General features: G+C 42.5%; 1 protein-coding gene across 4 annotated transcripts; it reads left to right on the top strand.

Moving 5' to 3' along the window:
* The first annotated feature begins 754 nt into the window (after positions 1 to 754).
* Positions 755 to 15,689, top strand: adar (adenosine deaminase RNA specific). Of its 4 annotated transcripts, none has more exons than XM_086311714.1 (16): positions 755 to 879; positions 3,819 to 5,462; positions 7,047 to 7,354; positions 8,333 to 8,528; positions 8,817 to 9,013; positions 9,395 to 9,530; positions 9,703 to 9,941; positions 10,244 to 10,400; positions 10,931 to 11,099; positions 11,370 to 11,463; positions 11,587 to 11,703; positions 11,873 to 12,000; positions 12,124 to 12,306; positions 12,428 to 12,540; positions 12,976 to 13,103; positions 14,831 to 15,689. In XM_086311714.1, exons 2-16 carry the CDS (start codon positions 3,942 to 3,944, stop codon positions 15,126 to 15,128), a joined length of 3,984 nt encoding a protein of 1,327 aa, XP_086167840.1. In that variant the 5' UTR covers positions 755 to 879; positions 3,819 to 3,941; the 3' UTR covers positions 15,129 to 15,689. The 4 variants fall into 4 exon arrangements, with proteins under 4 accessions (XP_086167840.1, XP_086167839.1, XP_086167837.1 ...); XM_086311713.1 differs by having other exon boundaries at positions 3,819 to 5,513; XM_086311711.1 differs by having other exon boundaries at positions 3,819 to 5,558.
* Positions 15,690 to 17,747: the final 2,058 nt, after the last annotated feature.

The raw sequence follows: 17,747 nt of genomic DNA, 5'->3' as shown, positions 1-17,747 counted from the left end.
AATCTCATCATGGATCACAATGTCATCTGCAAACATCACAGTCCACAGAGACTCCTGCATGACCTCATCTGCCAGTCTGTCCATCACCACTGCAAACAAAAATGGGCTTGGAGCAGATACCTGATGTAATCCCACCCCCATCTGGCCACACACCTCACCACTGTCCCATGTCCTCATACATGCCCTTCACCACTGTCACATACTTTTCTGCCACTCCTCACTTCTTTACAGTGCTACAGTTCCTCTTGTCCCCCTATCATATTCTTTGTTTAAATCCACAAAGACACAGTTAAGCGCTGTCTCACCTTCTCTATACTCTCTATAAGCAAATGTAGTGTTTTCCTCACAAATTGAATTATGTTGCACCTAGGTTTTATGTACTATTATTGTATTCTAACATATGTTTAACAATGCTCACACACGACTCACACTCGTAGACTCAGCTTTGAGATAATCTATTATGAATATTATGTGTTGTCATCACAGAAAGAATGAAATGCCTTTCCAGTGTATTGTAGGCCTACAATGCTTATTCTAATGTCTGTGATACGTTTTTGTGATGAAGACCTATGTTCACATACAGCTTTTATAGAATGATGAATTAAAAGTACAACTAAGTTCTAGGTTATACCTACTTTCAGTTTTCAGTTATATTGTTTTTGGTACGTTTTGACTGTTTTCTACAGTCATTGGTTAGTCAATGGTTTGAACAATATTGAAACTTTAGCAAGGTTCTACGTCATTTGCTTGCGACGTATAATCGTCAGTCGCAGCCTTTGCGTCACTATTCCCCGCATCAGTTCTTTGATTGTTTCTTTCACCGCATTAAAACATCACACACCAGCAACCACGCACTACCAGGAAACACGGCGAAGTGAGGTAACTGCTAAAGGCTATGGCTTGTCCTGAAGTCATTTTGTAGACTTTGTGTGAGGCGTTTATCGCTGTTTGACTGTAGCAGATAACGAGCCTGCTGCGATGCAGGCGACAGTTAGAAATGGTGCAGTGCCAGTGCGGAGCTAGCAGGCTAACCTCAGTTAGCCGGAGGAGGAACGATGCTCAGTTAGCTTCTATCAACTGGTCATTTCATCCCCTGATACTGTCTTTTCACCGATTTATTAATTAATAATAGTGAGAGCTGTTGTGTCTGGAACAAAAATATGAATATCAAGTTGGTCTAACCTGTAGCTCCTAACGTTTAAGCCTCGTGTTTCTCTAATTATTAACCTTGTCTTGTTTGTCAGACCTCCAGTTTTAAAGTAACTGAATTTAATGCTAACCTTCATGAAAGTGATAAGAGAGACAGATAATATTCGTTTGCTTTGATTAACAAAAAAGTTTGTAAGTTTCCGTTTTATTTTTATAAACCCCCCTTTTACGCTGTGCAGCTGTTTTCCACATTAACTGTTTGGATTCAAGCATTTTCTTTTGTAGATAAAGCTACAACAGCACATTGGCAATATGATTTATTATTTAAAAAATATTTCAGGCAATTTAAAATCAGGTGGAGCCCGGAGTCTTGATTTAGTATGCCATCTAAATTCATAGCAAAATTTTGACGCTTTGGGACAATATTTGAGTCTCCCAAAATGTATTACATTCCTTTCACCCGCTTCTTTCGTTTTCCTTGTTTTATTTTTAAAGCGAGAAATTGATCCGAGCGAGTGTTGTCTCCTACAGCAAGCACCGAGGAGACTATGCCCTGGTCTGTTGTGGAGCAACAAGGACGTCGCTATAGCTTTTTTAAATTTTTTTTTATTTTTTTTTAAATCTGACCTCTTCGAACAGAGACGAGGAAGCTTAACCTTTAAACAGTTCCGGTGTGCCTCGTGGTCACGTGACTGGCGACAGAAACCTAAGTTTTCTTCAGAAATGAAATCGAAACTTAACCCTTTTAGTGGAGGACAGTTTCCTTTTTATTACAGTAACAACCCCGCGGATTTTCCCTTCATCATCGCCGTGTAACAGTGTACTAACGCATCTTGCAGCAGGCTTTATAAGCGCGCAAACCTCTCCGGTGTTCATCTTTGTGCTGCGATTAGGACCTGATCACCCAAAACCGGAAGACCCTGCATTTTGGACAACACCTTCAGCACTACATAGATTTGTGATTATTTTTTTTCACCCATTCTACCACGGGTTCCGTCTTTATTCTTACATTAATCTGTAACGTTTATTTTATTGTTATAATTATTATTATTACCTTATTTACATGGGATCGAGTCTTGGATTAGTCGCCTTTAGGAATCTGCAAAAGTAAGGGCGCTTTTTACTACTTCTATTTACTTTTTCAGCGCTGCCACTTTCATTTGAACTACTGTAGGTGAGAACTGTTAAAGTCAGTGTGTTATAATGCCTCTGATGATGCTGTAAGACTCCACGGGCCCTTTCCTGCTTGTAAATATAGCATATTGCGTGCACATGTGGAGGTGTGTGCGCTAAATCTAGAGACTTCATTTCTGACATATTCAGGAAACAGAGGGCACAAAGCTTAGTGATGATAGAAGAGGGTGACTCTCAATGTCAGGAGGTGTTTTGTCTTTAATGGGTTTTTTGGTTTGTTTTTTGTATTAAATAGTGTTCTCAATCAGTTGTCAGATGCACAGTCTTGTCTACATCTCTGTCTAGGCTAACAACAAAGGAGAGTGTAGTGAACGCAGATTCTGAAAAACACAGTTGTTATTTTGGCTGTCAAATGTTGCCTTGCATCAGGGTCAAGATGAGTCAGCTTCAGTACTGTTTGGCCCCTCTGCTGCCGGCCCTGTCGGCCCTTATTACAGCGATGAACCAACACTATGGTGTTCTCTGTTAATGCGCTATGTTCGGTCCGCTCAGCTCTCAGCGACATGCCGTTGATGCTGACTGTGCCAGAGGGGATGAAACCTGACTCAGTATTGGGTGTCTCCTTGTTGTCATTCTGCCTGATATAGACATTATTGAGTGTTGTCAGATATGACACTTGAGGAGGAATCAATGTTTGTTTCTCCCATAGAAGGATTTTAAAGTTCTGGGACAGTGTAGGTCAAAATTTCTGTTTCAGATTGCAAATTTTTTTTTAATGTTTTATTTTCATGCATGCTAGAAGAATTACTCTAGCTAGCTCTGTGAAAAATAACATTATAACCAGAATTGCTAGCTAACTGCTGCAGGTTTTTTTCCCTGTCTGCAGTTTGTTACTGATGACTTTTTAGCCCATGTCCCTCTGTGCCCTTGTCTGTTCTCCTTGTTTGCATCAGTCTCACTTTCCCTCTCTGCTTCGGCTTCAGATCCAGCGATAATTTCTAAGGCCAGAAATAATACAGAATAGTTGCAACAAGGTCTGCATTATTTATCAGCTTCCTTTTTAACCGGGGTTTGGTTTCAGTGTGACTGGAAGAGATAGTATGTCACCCTGCAGTATCCTTGTAGACTGAATAGTTATGATAATCTGATGATATATGCAGCACTCCCAGCTTGTCGTCTCCACATTTCCTCCAACCTTCCATATTGACCACATTTTGAGTAATCCTCTGTGTTGTTTGCTGCTGTATTTTAAGAAAGCAGTGGCATAGACAGTTGCTTAAAACCCTGCTCTTGGAGTTGTTATAGATTTAGTGACTTATCCAAGGACACTTGAGCAGGTTGGAGGGTTGCCAGCACAGTCTGAACTTGTGGTACTGGCTGGAATGACAGTTTTTTTCTTAACCTCCCGACTGCTCCTTAATTTTTAAAAGTTTTCTTCTTTTTTCTTTTTTTTTCTTCAACAGTTGAGTTATCTTGCTGTTATTTGTCTCAATTTATTGGTATTCTCCTAACTTTGCCCTTTGTTTTTATTTCAGGGTCTCTCAGCATGCAACTGGCCTGCCCTGACTCCTGATCAGGGTATTCTGTTTGCGCTAGAGGACATACACTAATACAGAAGCTGCACAGCATCGGCCCCCTTCACGCTCAACCCCTGCGCTATGAGCAGAGGTAGAGGAGGGCCTTCCAAAGAACATTACTACAGGCATCCACAACCCCGCGTGCAGGAAAGGGATAACTTCTATAGACCTGGCCCAGGTGTATTCTATCCCAGAGCTGGGCCACAGCAGATCCCACATCCAAGTTACTACGACGGTCCTACCCACCCTGAAGCACACATACAGCCCTCATCTCCCCTAATCCCTTCTACCCCCCCTACACCAAGCCACATTAAAGTGGTCCCAAACTCTGTCACCCATAATAGCTTGTACAGCCCGAATCACGGTGCAGGTCCAAGCCCTAATTCCTTTTATGACAAACAAAGAGAATTCCTGACAGGGCGGATCTCTGAGGCTCCACAGTTTAGAGCCACTGTGAGTGGAGGAGGAGGAGGAGGAGGATTTGTACCCAACAGGTCACATAGTACTTTATACCAGCCTCAGTCAGGATACTGTAGACATCCAAACAGCAGCCCTAGTGGTAGAGGGGCTAGCCAAGACCGGAGACCATACCGACCTGGTGCAGGAGCTTCAAGAGGTAACCTAGCACCTCGACATTTGAATCAAAACCAGTTCCAAGGTAAAAACCATAACCAACACTCCAGTAGACAATGGCGCACCCAAACAGATTCACTCTGTGACCAGTTTCAGGGTTTGTTGCTCAAAGACAGGCCCAACAGAGGAGGAGAAAGGTTTGACAAACATTCTTCATCCAGCAGCACAGGAAATTTAAGTTTTTGTAAACCTAACATCACTCTCACAACTCAAATACAGGGCGAGGTACATGAGGCTTTGGCTGCGTTGAAGCCAAGTGAAAGTATTTCTGCTAAAGTGTTAGCCAGAAAACTGCATCTTCCCAAAAAGGTAGTCAACAAGGCTCTGTACTCTTTGGAACACTTACAGAAAGCTTCCAAGCAAGGATTAACCCCTCCTGAGTGGACACTATACAGAGAACCTCTCAGAGTCGAGGAAGACCAAAGCACAAAGTATCACGTACAAAATCAACCTCCATATTCGTTAGCCAGTTCAGAACCCCCACAAAAACCTGAAGAAAAGGTTGAAACAGAAACCGAAGAGGAAGTCCAGGCCAAAGAAGAGGACTCTGACACAGAATCAAGTTCTTCATATTCCTCCTCTTTAGAGTTTTCTGACTCTGAAGATTCCCAGTCATCAGCAAAAGGTCAACACCACAAGAAGCAACATCCCAGCACTTCCAGCTCTCCTGATCAGGACATTAAAGGTGCTGTGATGGCAGAACAGAAGGAACAGATTTTTAAATACCTTCTTCAATCAAGGGAGGCAACAGCTCTTAACATAGCGAAAAATATTGGACTCAAGACTGCTAAGCAGGTCAATTCTACTCTGTACGCCCTAGAAAAGCAAGGTGAAGTCGTTAGGAATGTTGAAGTCAACCCTCCAACATGGGAGCTCTCCACCCACCGCCGAGAGAGAATGGAGAGGAGTCTCAAAGCTGCACAGAGCAACCCGGCTGTCCTGGTTAAAATGGAAGTAGAAGAGGAGGAAGTGAGTGCCATCTTTTCCCCATCACCGCTACCACCATTACCAGGCCTTGAGGTACTTACGGGGGGTTGGATACCAGACCAAATTCTTAGTGAAGCGGTAGGTATAGCTAGAGTTTTTGCTTTATACATTTTGATTTGTTTAATTATAAATGGCTTTGGGTTTTCACTCAGCTGCAGGAGAAGAAGTGAGGCAGAGTAGTTCAGGGGGCAGTGACCAATACACCTGCCTTGATTTTGCCAATCAGCCAGCTGTGACCAGATGGCATAAACCAGCCACCCTTCTTATTTCCCCTAAAATTTTATTTAGTTATTTATTTTGTGCATCTGTGTCACACCAGAGATTCAAGCAGAGGAGGCAAAGCAACAGGCGTTTAATCAGATTTGAAATCTTTGCCTCAGAGCCTCTTTCCAAAACAAGATTGGTTCAGTTTGATGTTGGACTCAACTTGTGTTTTTATTCTACCTGAATCCCTGCTGTATTTTATGATCTCAGATTTAGGGCCACGTTTAATTAAATTCACAGCATGGCGCACTGTGACAAGCCATACTCTTTTCTAATCACACACAAAGAAACAGTGAAGAGCACAAAGTTTGATCATCTAACTGGAACAAATTGTGAAGAAAAAGGACAAGTTGTGTAAAGAGTCCGCCTTCTAGCGTTGCTTGTCTTTTCCAGCTACGCCTCTTTTATACACTGAAGGTAAAAACACTTGATCCAAACCTGTGCATCCTCCATTAGAGCTCTTCTGGCAAGCCTCTTCTTTCCTCTGTCCTCCAGTTGGGTTTTGGGAATTGTGACACCCTTCAGCATAGTGTACTGAGATTGATTTCCAGGTCACCGTCGAGAGGACAGAGAAGACGAGAAGGAACAAATTAGTGAAATAAGAAAAGCCTTAGGACTCCACAGCTGGGTTGTGGGCTGAGCCAGACTTTTTCTCCGAGTTATTGTTTGGAGTCCAGTGTGATTCACCCTGCCAGGCAGGCTCCACCTGAGTGCACAGGGTTTTGATTTATTCTGCATTTGTCCGTGCAAAGTGACAATAAAAGTGTGTTTGCAGCTCAGCATGGTCCCTGGCTTTGCCTGCACTAAGGTGAATCCATCTGTAGTGTAGGTCTGCTACATATAGAACAATACAAAGATTCCTTGAAATGTGGCGGCTAAATGAAAATCAAACCATAACTTAAAAATAATAAATTTGAAACTCTTTCAGCTAAATAGGTCAAGCTCAATGGATAACAAATTCTAGGTATTAAAGATATTTCCCCAGTAAAACACAGCATGCATTCTGAAAAGATTAAAATAGTAGCTTGACATTTTGAGACATAAGCTTATTCGCTCATTTCCCCGTTTCCAGCCTTTATACTAAGCCAAATCAACCATCTGTGGATTTATCCAACAAACATAAAAGCAGTGTCAATCTTTCTTTCTAATTCTCTTCCAAATGTTGAACTATTGCTCTGAGAGACACTTTGCTGAAAATGTGAACTTTTTATTAATCGCATTTAGATAAGACTTGAAGATCTACCCTGCCTATATTAACCCTTTTACCTCAATTTTCCCTTTCCATCTCGTTCCTCCTTTTAGCCCCTTTCCTCTGCCTCATGTAAAAGCGAAAACGCCAATGAAGGACAGTGGTCCACTGATGACATCCCTGAATTCCTCAATGCTATTCGCAGAGAGACGGATGCTGAAAAAAAGGCATCCGAGAAAACCAATGCCATGGGGACTGTAGCTGTCTCAGTGGCTGCCCCGCCTCCCCAGAATCTGTGGGCTAAGTTACAGGAGGTAAGGTTGAAGAACCCTGTGAGCGGTCTCATGGAGTATGCCCAGTATCTGGGCCAGAACTGCGAGTTCCTGCTGCTGGACCAGTCAGGACCCTCCCACGATCCTAGGTTAGTGAAATGATCCACATACACCAGGCTTTGTAAATGCTATTATGGCACTTACTGGTTTGTTACGGCTAATCACTGACTCAGGTTTTAGTGCCACAATAATTACTTTACCAAGTTTAACTCATAAAATATCGCAATTAATAGTGACAGTCCTGCTGTGTTACGAGGATTTTCACGAGCTCATTAATTCAGTTAGGTTCAGTTTTGTTTATATGGCTCGAAATCACAACAACAGTCACAACAAGGTGCTTTATATTGTAAGTTAGTGTCTCTTCAGTAATACAGAGAAAACCCCAACAATAAAATGTGCCTTTTGAGCGAGCACTTGGCGACAGTGGGAAGGATAAACTCCCTTTTAACAGGAGGAAACCTCAAGAGCATAACCACGCTTAGGGAGGGGGAGTCATCAGCTGCAACCCCTTGGGGGTGATGGGAGGAAGACAGAACAAAAGACATGCTGTGGAAGAGAGCCCGAAATTAGTAATAACTAGTGATTAAATGCAGGGAGGTTTATAAACATGTAGTGAGTAAAAAAAGAAGAATGAACAAAAAAAAACACTCAGTGCATCATGGGAAACCCCAAGAAGCCTAGGCCTATTGCAGTCCCACTAAGGAAGGATTCAGGGTCACCTGATCCAGCCCAAACTATATGCTTTATCAAAAAGGAAATGAAATGAGAAATATGCTCTCTTTCTTCCGTTTTCTTTTGTACGGAAATTGTTCTACACCGATAAGACTTAACCGATACAGAGGGTAAATCCTATCATTTTTTCATTATGTGATAGTTTTGTTTTTACACCTACACAGATCTGTGTGTTCAGAGTCTATAAGAAATAGATCTTCCGAAGTGAAGTCGAACTAAAAATGTAAATTACTTTGCTTGTTAGTCAACGTAGGAATCTTGGTAAATTTTTCTTGAATTAATCATATTTGCAGATACTTGTGTCACATCTGTATTTGCTTTTTTGCGTCTGTTAGATTTCGTATGCAGGTGATGCTCAACGGGAGGCTGTTTCCTGTCGCGGAAGCTTCTAGTAAGAAAGTTGCAAAAAAGGATGCTGCTGCAGCCACACTGCGAATCCTTGTCAAAGAGATGCAAGGGGGGACGTGCACCGCCGATGAGGAAAATACTGGCAATGTGGACCAGGTGATGGAGCTACCTCCAGACACCAGCGTAAGTTCTTTTGTAATCTGTGAAAATACGACCCCTTATGCATTTTAAGAAATGAAATCACATTTAGTCACAGCACGCTTTAACTAATTGCCTGTGACTGGTCAGACTTTCGTCAATTGAGAGTGTTGAATTTATTCACCAGGGCATGAACTGTAAACAGAAGTCTAATTACCTGTGCTGGCTAAAACTGTGTCCATAGCCGTTATCTAATGTTGGAGACCAATTAAAAACTGTGTCTGAGAAGTGCCGTAAATTATAGTTGGCATTTTTGTTTACTCTCTCCACAAGGGGCCTGCTGAAAGCACAGGGGGGATTTTGGGGTCTGGCGGTGTGGAAGGGACGGCAGAGGGACCTCGCCAACCCCTGTCCCGCTCTCTGCCTGGTGGCAAGAATCCGGTGTCTGTCCTTATGGAGTACAGCCAGCGCAGTGGGAAGCCCATCGAGTTCATCAACACTGGACAGGCGGGTCCACCGCATGATCCAAGGTACTGACTCATTCACTTCCCTTTGAATCTGTTTGGATGTTCTTCTCCACACTGCATGCTCATAGGTTGAGTTTCTCTCTGTGGTCATACTTTTCTGCCTCAGAGCAGCAGCTGTTCAATATCTCTCAGTACTGTAGTCATCTGACAAAGGCACAAAAACGTCTTTGTTCAGTTGATGGCTGAGTCAGACAAACAGTATAAACTTGTGTTTTCTTGCCATCACTTTCCAGAAAACACGATCACTACTCTTGATCATGATCTTAGTACAGGCTCCAGTTTCATTGTGATCATGGTGCATCTGTTCAGGCTTTGTAAATGTGGAGTTATGAATCTGATCTCAGTTATAATCCTTTCGTTTCCCTTTCTCTGTTCTGGGCTCAGGTTCATGTACAGGGTGAAGGTGGGAGAGAGCTTGTTTGCAGAGGCCTCAGCTCCAAACAAGAAGGCAGCTCGCCAGCTGGCAGCAGAGGAGGCTGTCAAAGAATTAATGGCTGATGGGAAACTGCAGCTCAACAAGGTGTTTAATGAGTAACCAAGAATAGATGGGGATTGCATATTCCTAAAATTAAAGGGATAATTGATTTCTTGGGCATAAAGAAATTATTTTTGTCACATCTGTCACAAAGCTCTTTTCTTTACTGTTCACATCTTTCTTTTGCATCACCGCCTCACCCATCTGTCTTCTCCAGCCTCAGTTGCCCCTGGGTCCTTCCAGTGGCAGTGACGAGAGTTTTTCTGGGGCAACATGCCCCAGTTTACCTCCACTTACTGCAGATGAGTTGCGAGCAGCCCACGAGGCAGGGGTCGGGGACCTCATCAACCACCTGAACAACAATGCAGTGTCGGGTCTTCTGGAGTATGCCAGAGCCCGTGGCTTTGCTGCCGAGATCCGCCTTGTGGGCCAGTCTGGACCGCCACATGACCCTAAGTATGTTAGACCATGATGCAACCAAACCCACAGACCAGGAGTTCTACTACTGTCTGGGCTGCCACATACTTGTAAAAGGAATATTTTATGTAGATTTTCGAATAATTTAAACATTTCTTTTTTTGCCTCGCTTTCCAGGATCTTTGGTGTGTTGCAATAGCAACTCATGCTATGAGGGAATTATTAGAATAGATATTTGTGTTTATTTCTTTGTTAAAACAGCTGGGGTTTCCATGCAATCACGGGAGGGGGGGGACCAAGAAAAATCCTCTGCTTATCTTACTTTTTGCCCATCTTCTCAGGTTCACCTACCAGGCCAAGCTCGGCGGACGCTGGTTCCCTCCCGTCTGTGCGTCCAACAAGAAGCAGGGAAAGCAGGAAGCAGCTGATGCTGCACTGCGCGTTCTGATTGGAGAAGCTGAGAGAGCAGCCCGCACTGGGGAGCTTACACCAGCTGAGGTACTGACTATTCAATGAATTCACGCATTTCATCTTAAAAGTTAAAAGTGCAGCAGCTTTAAAAGAGCTTTCCGTGGCTCAGCGTGGGATTACAGGTGAACATAATGGAATGAAAGAGTAGAGCATAGCAACAGGTTCTGCTTAGCTTGATTACTTGTGCTGAAAGATTAAGCTCAAAGTAATCGACAGTAAATGCTTGAAGGATAATCAACTAACCACTTCACTTGCTCTCCTGAGAAAATAATATCAGAAAATGTCTTCATGTACATTTAAAATGTATAACCTCGTTCAAGACAAAAGCAGTCTAAGGTAAAGTGCTTCACAATAAAGAACACAACACAAATGTGTAAGGAAGTGACACGTCTGTATAGACAGCATACTAAAACATGCAGTTTGTTATATTCTCCTGTTTTAGTTTCACATTTTTGTCCAATTCATATTCAGAGAATCCTGAATGTTGAATAATAATGTCTTAAATAATGCTTCCTGTCTTTCTTTCATTTGCATGTTTTTGTACTCCCCTCTGCTAGTTACCAGTGAGCGGCAGCACACTGCATGATCAGATAGCAATGTTGAGTCACCAGCGCTTCAACGCTCTGACCACACGGATCCAGCACTGCCTTCTGGGACGCAAGATTCTAGCCACGATCATCATGAGGAGGGGGGAGGGCCTGGGGACTGTTGTCAGCCTTGGAACTGGTACATCCATTACCTTTAGCGTATAACATATGAAATGACCAAAGTAGTAAAAAATTTTAATTGTGGAGCACTGTGGGGGTGGATGGGGGGGATTGCCCCTGCATTTTTCCACGATGTTTAGTTTTGTGGATTTCTGCGCTTAGAGGTATGTACTGTCACAAAGCTGAAGCAACTAGGTCACCGCTGAACCGAGAGGCGCCGCATTGTCGTGTTTTTTTGACATTGAATTTGTCTTTTTTTCCTCTCCCTCTCTCTCATTCTTGTTGTCAGGAAATCGCTGTGTTAAAGGGGAGGAGCTGAGCCTTAAAGGAGAGACTGTTAATGACTGCCATGCAGAAATCATCTCCAGAAGAGGATTTATTCGGTAGAAATTGATATCTTGCTTCTTTATCAGTGTTTCTCCTACACTTCTAAAAATACCCCCCTCTCCCTGAAACGGCGTCTGTGGGACATTATAAGTCTAGCTCACCTTCTCCTTTCCTCTCAGGTTTCTGTACAGTGAGCTGCTCAAGCACTATGAAGGTGCAGACGATAGTATATTTGAACCGGCGGAGAATAACAAACTACGGATCAAATCTGACATCACCTTTCACCTCTACATTAGGTGGGAGTATGAGATGTTTTCTTTCTCTTTCTTCACTCCCCCCAAGCCTTCACTTTCACACATCAGTGTTTCCTGTTTAGCTCTGTGAGGTCTCATCTCCTAAACTGCAGGTTGCTTGGCTGTGCATCATAGCAATACCTTATCTCTCTCCTTTTTCTCTCATCCTTAGTACGGCACCGTGTGGGGACGGTGCTCTGTTTGATAAGTCATGCAGTGAGGCGGGGGATGAAGCTCAAGGCCACCAGCCTCTATTTGAGAATGCTAAGCAGGGCAAGCTTCGCACTAAAGTGGAGAATGGTGAGGCACGATACTGAAGGAGAAATTGGCTTTTATGTACATGATCTGTCATGAAATGTAGATGAAAGCAAATGATACCACATCCCGGTTTGTAAGCAAGAGTGTGCTGTTGGTCTTTGCCAGGTGAGGGCACCATCCCTGTGGAGTCAAGTGCCATTGTACCCACCTGGGATGGCATCCAGCACGGTGAAAGGCTGAGGACAATGAGCTGCAGTGATAAGATCCTGCGCTGGAATGTGATAGGCCTACAGGGGGCACTGCTTACCCATTTCCTGGATCCCATCTACCTGAAGTCCATCACACTTGGTAAAATATAAAGATTTCTTTGTGCAGATAAGAGTCAGTGAAAAATGGTGGACTCCCATTGCATTGGTTCTGGACTTGGATACCAGTTTTACAGCATGTCTTTGCGTCTCTTATCCAACAGGCTATTTGTACAGCCACGGTCACCTGACACGCGCCGTTTGCTGTCGGTTGGCCAGAGACGGCGAGGCTTTCACGCAAAGTCTCCCCGCTTCCTTCAAGCTGAACCACCCTGAGGTAACCGCACAGGTTTTTGGCAAGGTCACACTTGGAACATTAATCATGAACATTAAGTTTATTCTCACTAAATCCATCAAGCTGCCAACAATCCTATTTGTGCCTGCACAGCTTTCTTTTTTTTTTTATTGCTCATATTATTTTAAATTTGCCTCATCCATCAATTAACAAAAAGCCAGCAGGTTGCTGTTGTAACACCAAGAGAAAAGGAAGAAATATTGCAGCTGCCACACTTTCAGTTTTTTCTTTTTTTGAGCCTTTTTTTTTCTTAACATTTTCTTGGTTTGTCATTTAGTTTGACACTAATCAACACAGTGTGACGCCTCTGACACATCAGTGATGCACGTGTTACTCATCTAATTAAAGAACTGCTAATTTACAAAATGTGCTCTCTCTCCCCATCCCTTCTCCCACACCACCTGGTTGGACTTGTAGGTCGGCAGGGTGAGTGTGTATGACTCCACACGTCACACAGGCAAGACCAAGGAGTCCAGTGTGAACTGGAGCTTTCCAGACCAGCACAGTGTTGAAGTGCTTGACGGGACCAAAGGAAAAGTAGATGGGTATGTAGCATGTAGGGACTGACATGTATTATCTTTACTGAATTTTTGTTTTCTTTTTTATTATTAATAGTAAGAATTGTGAGTTGAGTCTAAATCTACAATTGACATTACATTCAACAGCTTCAAGACTTATTGTATTATCCTTTTTGATCTTTATTTTCTTTAGTATAGATTATGTTTGTACATATAGCTGTTGGAGGCAAAATGCAAGTAGTTGCAACAACCAACTCATTGCCTAGTGGTTTAGGATGTTGCATACTCAACCTCTGGGTGATCAGTTTACTCACAAGGTGTTTGTACAGGTTGTATGATGGGAGGAAGCATGTCACAGTCTTGGACTGACTGCAGTCAGTCTCAGACAAACTAGTGAAAGCATGCAAATTATTGCTGTCTAACTGATCCAACACACTGCATCAATTGGAGTCAGACTGCGTTGAGTCAACTTCTCTGCAAAGCATCACTTTGCAACTGTTCAGGTTACATTCCAGTGTAAAAGCAATCAGAGCACCTGTGTCATTTTACAGTTGAATGGTCGTCCTACAGCAACTACGTCACTATTTGTGGAGGAATTTCTGGATTTCTGTTCCATGTGTAAGATTTGCACTCTGCGTATAAGTAGATAATGTCAATTATCAGTACATAGAAACAACAGATTTGCAGTTTTTGCTGATTTATTACAGTTAATCATCATGGTATTACAAACAGAGTTCATGCAGTTGCCAACTTGACCACATTCAGTCACAGACTGATAGCAGACTGACTCAATCTTCCTTAACCACAGTCACTTGAAGACAGCAGATGATGGCGAGGAGTCGCAGACCTGGTCCCTGTCATTAAAGAAACCGTTTTAAATGGCCTGTATTTGTATATGCAAGAGGAGTCCAACATTGTTGCACATGGTTGCAGTAATGTTGGTCACGCTGAGGTGTACAGCCACTGCTTTTCCTAGTGTGACTTTTGCATAACAAGGAAAAAGAAGTCAGACATTCTGATTTTAAATTGGATCACTTAATAGCTCCCAAAATGCTTTGTTGCTATCTTGAGCTGTTGTTCAGTGTGGGCCACATAAAGCTTTGAAAAGAAGTGTCTTGATGCATGCTCAATAATTCAGATAAAGGAATCCAACCAAGTTAATTCGGTTCATGTGGACCTACATTTTCAGTAGCAGAAATGTTTTATCGCTCATCCAGGTAACCACTACAGTCTCAGGAAATGTCTGGTGAGACTTCTTCAGCCTCACTGGACATTTGTGACATCGCTCATCCAAGTGACTTCCTGTCACTTGGATGAGCGATGAAACGTTTCTCCCACTGAAAACGTTGCATCCAGATGAACTGAATTAACTTTAGGGGATTTGAATGGATGCTGACACCCACTCTGGGGGAAACACTGAAGCAGGTTGTGATAATTCAGTTTCAGTTTGTGGAGTTTTTTCCCCTTATTTATCTTTATAACGTCTTCCCACACCCTCCTATACCACATTAGTAATAAAAACTCTTTACAAAACACCATAAACTGAAAGCTGTTTGCAGATTTTTTGCTTCATTGAATTTTAATTAAGCGAGTCAAAACAGAGCAGCAGGGAGCGAAGTAAGCTAAATAAGAAACACTGCATGATCTGAGGAAACACTTTGTCATGCCAGCCTGCCAGACAAACCATAATGCTTTTCCTGTCACACTTGTTTTGCATTTTTTTAAAACACTTTGCTAATGTCTTTTTTGTCCAGGACCAAACTGGCCGTGTCCCGCGTGTCCAAGTCCAATCTATTCCATCTTTTCCGCTCCCTGTGCCAGCGAAGCGGTCGCACTGACCTCCTCTCCCTGCCCTCCTACGCTCAGGCAAAGATGTCTGCTGTGTCCTTCCAGCAAGCCAAGCAACAGTTTTTCCAAGCTCTCAGCGCCCACGGCTACGGAGCCTGGATCGGAAAACCCCTGGAAGAAAAGAGCTTCGAGGCTGGGGAGGGAAACGGGAACAATGGGGCACCTGTGGGAAACAGCAACAATGTAGGAGCAGTGGAGGCGTAGAACTGTTGTGTCGAGTGCTTCATAAAATAATACCACTGGGTGCAGGGAGAAAAGCTCAAAGTGCAAACGGGTTAAAGACAAAAGGATAATCAAACAATGTGACGACGCTAGTGCCCCAAACTATGGAAAGACTAAAGAGAGAGTGAAAGAAAGGGACACAAGAAGTGAGTGGAATAGGTCAAGGAGGGCAAACCCTAAAGGATGAGTGAGTCCACAGCTGACAAGACAGAGCTCCGCGGGGTGTACAGAATATTGTAGACACTACATGCAAAAGAATTAGTCTGAAGTCAGTAAACCAACATGGCAGGCACTGCTCGGAAGCTCAGACAGCTTCAGTTTTTCTTTGTCACCGTCTGGCATTTGTGGTTCTTGCTTTCCTATTGTACTACTCGATGTTCCCGTTGCAAATGTCTGCACCCAAATCACTTGTTTTCTCTGCAGAGGAGAGAAACTGCTTATTGGAATTCAGCCTGGTGTGACCAGTGCCATGTAGCAGTGTTTGTAATTGTGATTAATTTACTTTGCAGTGGGAATCTTCTATAATGAAGTATCTCTCCCCCCCCCCCCCCCCCCCCCCCCCCCCCCCAGGTTCATTATGCTTTTATTGTGTTTAATGTGTTTTTTAGGACGAAGAGAAATAATGGGACACCCTCAGCGGGAACTTTTGGGTTGGATTTTTGAAACTGCATTGATTTAATTTTGATGTCAAAAGGAAAATTACAAGAATGTACATAAGCAAATCATTAATGTTCATTGTTCAACATTTCAGTCTTTAATTCCTGTACATGCTTTAAAGTCTTCAGTCAGACTTATTTTTAGTTAAACATGCTGATCGTACGTCTGCTGGCTGTTGTTGCAGTTTTTTGTCTTTTTTCCTTGCGTTTTGAGTATTTCTCTTCCTCCTGAGCTCCTGACCCTCTTCTGTCAAAGTGTTCATCAGTAGCTGGGTGTGTTTTTAAATCCTGGGAAGCCTCACGTGTCCTGCCTGTGGGGAAAGCCACCTTATATTTTTGAAAATATAAATCTAAATACACAAACTTTTGAAGCTCTGGTAAACTGGGTAGTTTTAGTTTTGAAAACTGGGGCTTAAGTTTTGTCTTTGATTTGAGTGTATGATGCTATATGTATATGTGTGTATATATACATACATATACATACGTGTGTGTGTGTGTGTGTGTGTGTGTGTGTGTGTGTATACATATACATACATATGTACACACACACACACACACACACACACACACACACACACACACACACACACACACACACACACACACGTATACACATACATGTATATACATATATGTGTATATGTGTATGAACACAAAGATGTACGGTGGGTTCCAAAAGTTTAAGCCTGGTTACAGAAGCTTTTATTTTAATGTGTGGCTGTTTTGTTTTGGGTTTTTATGTTTGTTTGTTTTTTGAAAATTTGAAATACACTTTTAGAAAGATGAGCAGTTTTAAGATTTGAACGAGCTGCTGTTTCCATTAAACAGACCTCGGGTTTTGGGAAGAATTTGGACGCGTCGCCTCATGTCAGAGATGTAATGTGACGCCGGATATCTCTCTCAGATGTTTGTGCTTAGTGTCTGATAACTACGGAGGTAAAGCTATGCAAGTCAGCTCTCTGATCCTTCAAACGGTTTGGGGTAGCTTTGATGCATGTATAGAGCCATTGTTTTACTGGAAAATAAATCTCTTTTTTTTGTCATTGGTTTTGAAGTTGCCTCTGTAAAAACAAGAGCAGCACCTCCAGTGAATTCTTGTCTTCAGCAGCGAGTTATGCAGCTGTGTATACTTTTTTTTTTTTTTTTAAACTCTTGGTAAATTCTGATCTATATTCGCTGCACTGAGCTCTACATGTATGTGAATCACTTAGCTCAAAAACTCAGACTTGTGGGCCCTCACTATGATAAAATGGGCTTTTTGGTTTAACGGTGTATAGCCGGTGTGTCTGTGTGTGTATGTATATGTGCAGGATTAATGTATATAAATCATTCTCAGTTGCTTTTCTATATTTTTCCTGATATTTTAATTAACTGACAGTGAAATTTATTCTTTTTTTTTTTTTTAACAATGACTTTAACAAAAGTTAAAAATAATAAAAAAGTAGCAGTCTGTCATATTTTCATATTTTTCATCTTATTTCTTTGTGGGAGGCCTTGAAAGGCCTGGGGTTTGAAGTGTCTGAATGATACAAGGGCATTTAAAATTTGCAGCTCAGAGCTGCTGTTGAAGTGTTTTATGAGTGCTAAAAAAATTACTTGCAATGCCCTTATTGCTCACTCTTCATCTGTGACTAAGCTGTGGATTACACCTATGCAGAAACAATGAGTGGAGAAGAGAATTTCGAGTGTGAGGACGATGGTAATTTCTACAGCAGGGACTCCTTCCCTCAGGGTGGTGTTTTGATCCAATCTGCCTTCTGATAGCTGCAAAGCCTATTGCAGTGCTCCAAAGGATCAGCAGATGGAAACGTGTGCACACCTTAAGCCTGCGGGTCTGTTTTTGAATGCATGCATCAGGGAAAGCCTACATGAAACCAGCCATGGGTGACCTGATATTCATGGTGGATGCAAGACAGATCTCTGGGTAGATATGATTTGTGACTTG

Source organism: Aulonocara sp. 'chitande type north' Nkhata Bay, linkage group LG11, assembly GCF_057382095.1.
Source record: "Aulonocara sp. 'chitande type north' Nkhata Bay isolate Kocher_YH1m ecotype deep benthic linkage group LG11, A_spYH_male_GT1.1, whole genome shotgun sequence".
NCBI lineage: Eukaryota > Metazoa > Chordata > Actinopteri > Cichliformes > Cichlidae > Aulonocara > Aulonocara sp. 'chitande type north' Nkhata Bay.
The sequence above is the reverse complement of the archived record's forward strand: the minus strand, read 5'-3'. Positions and strand labels throughout refer to the sequence as shown.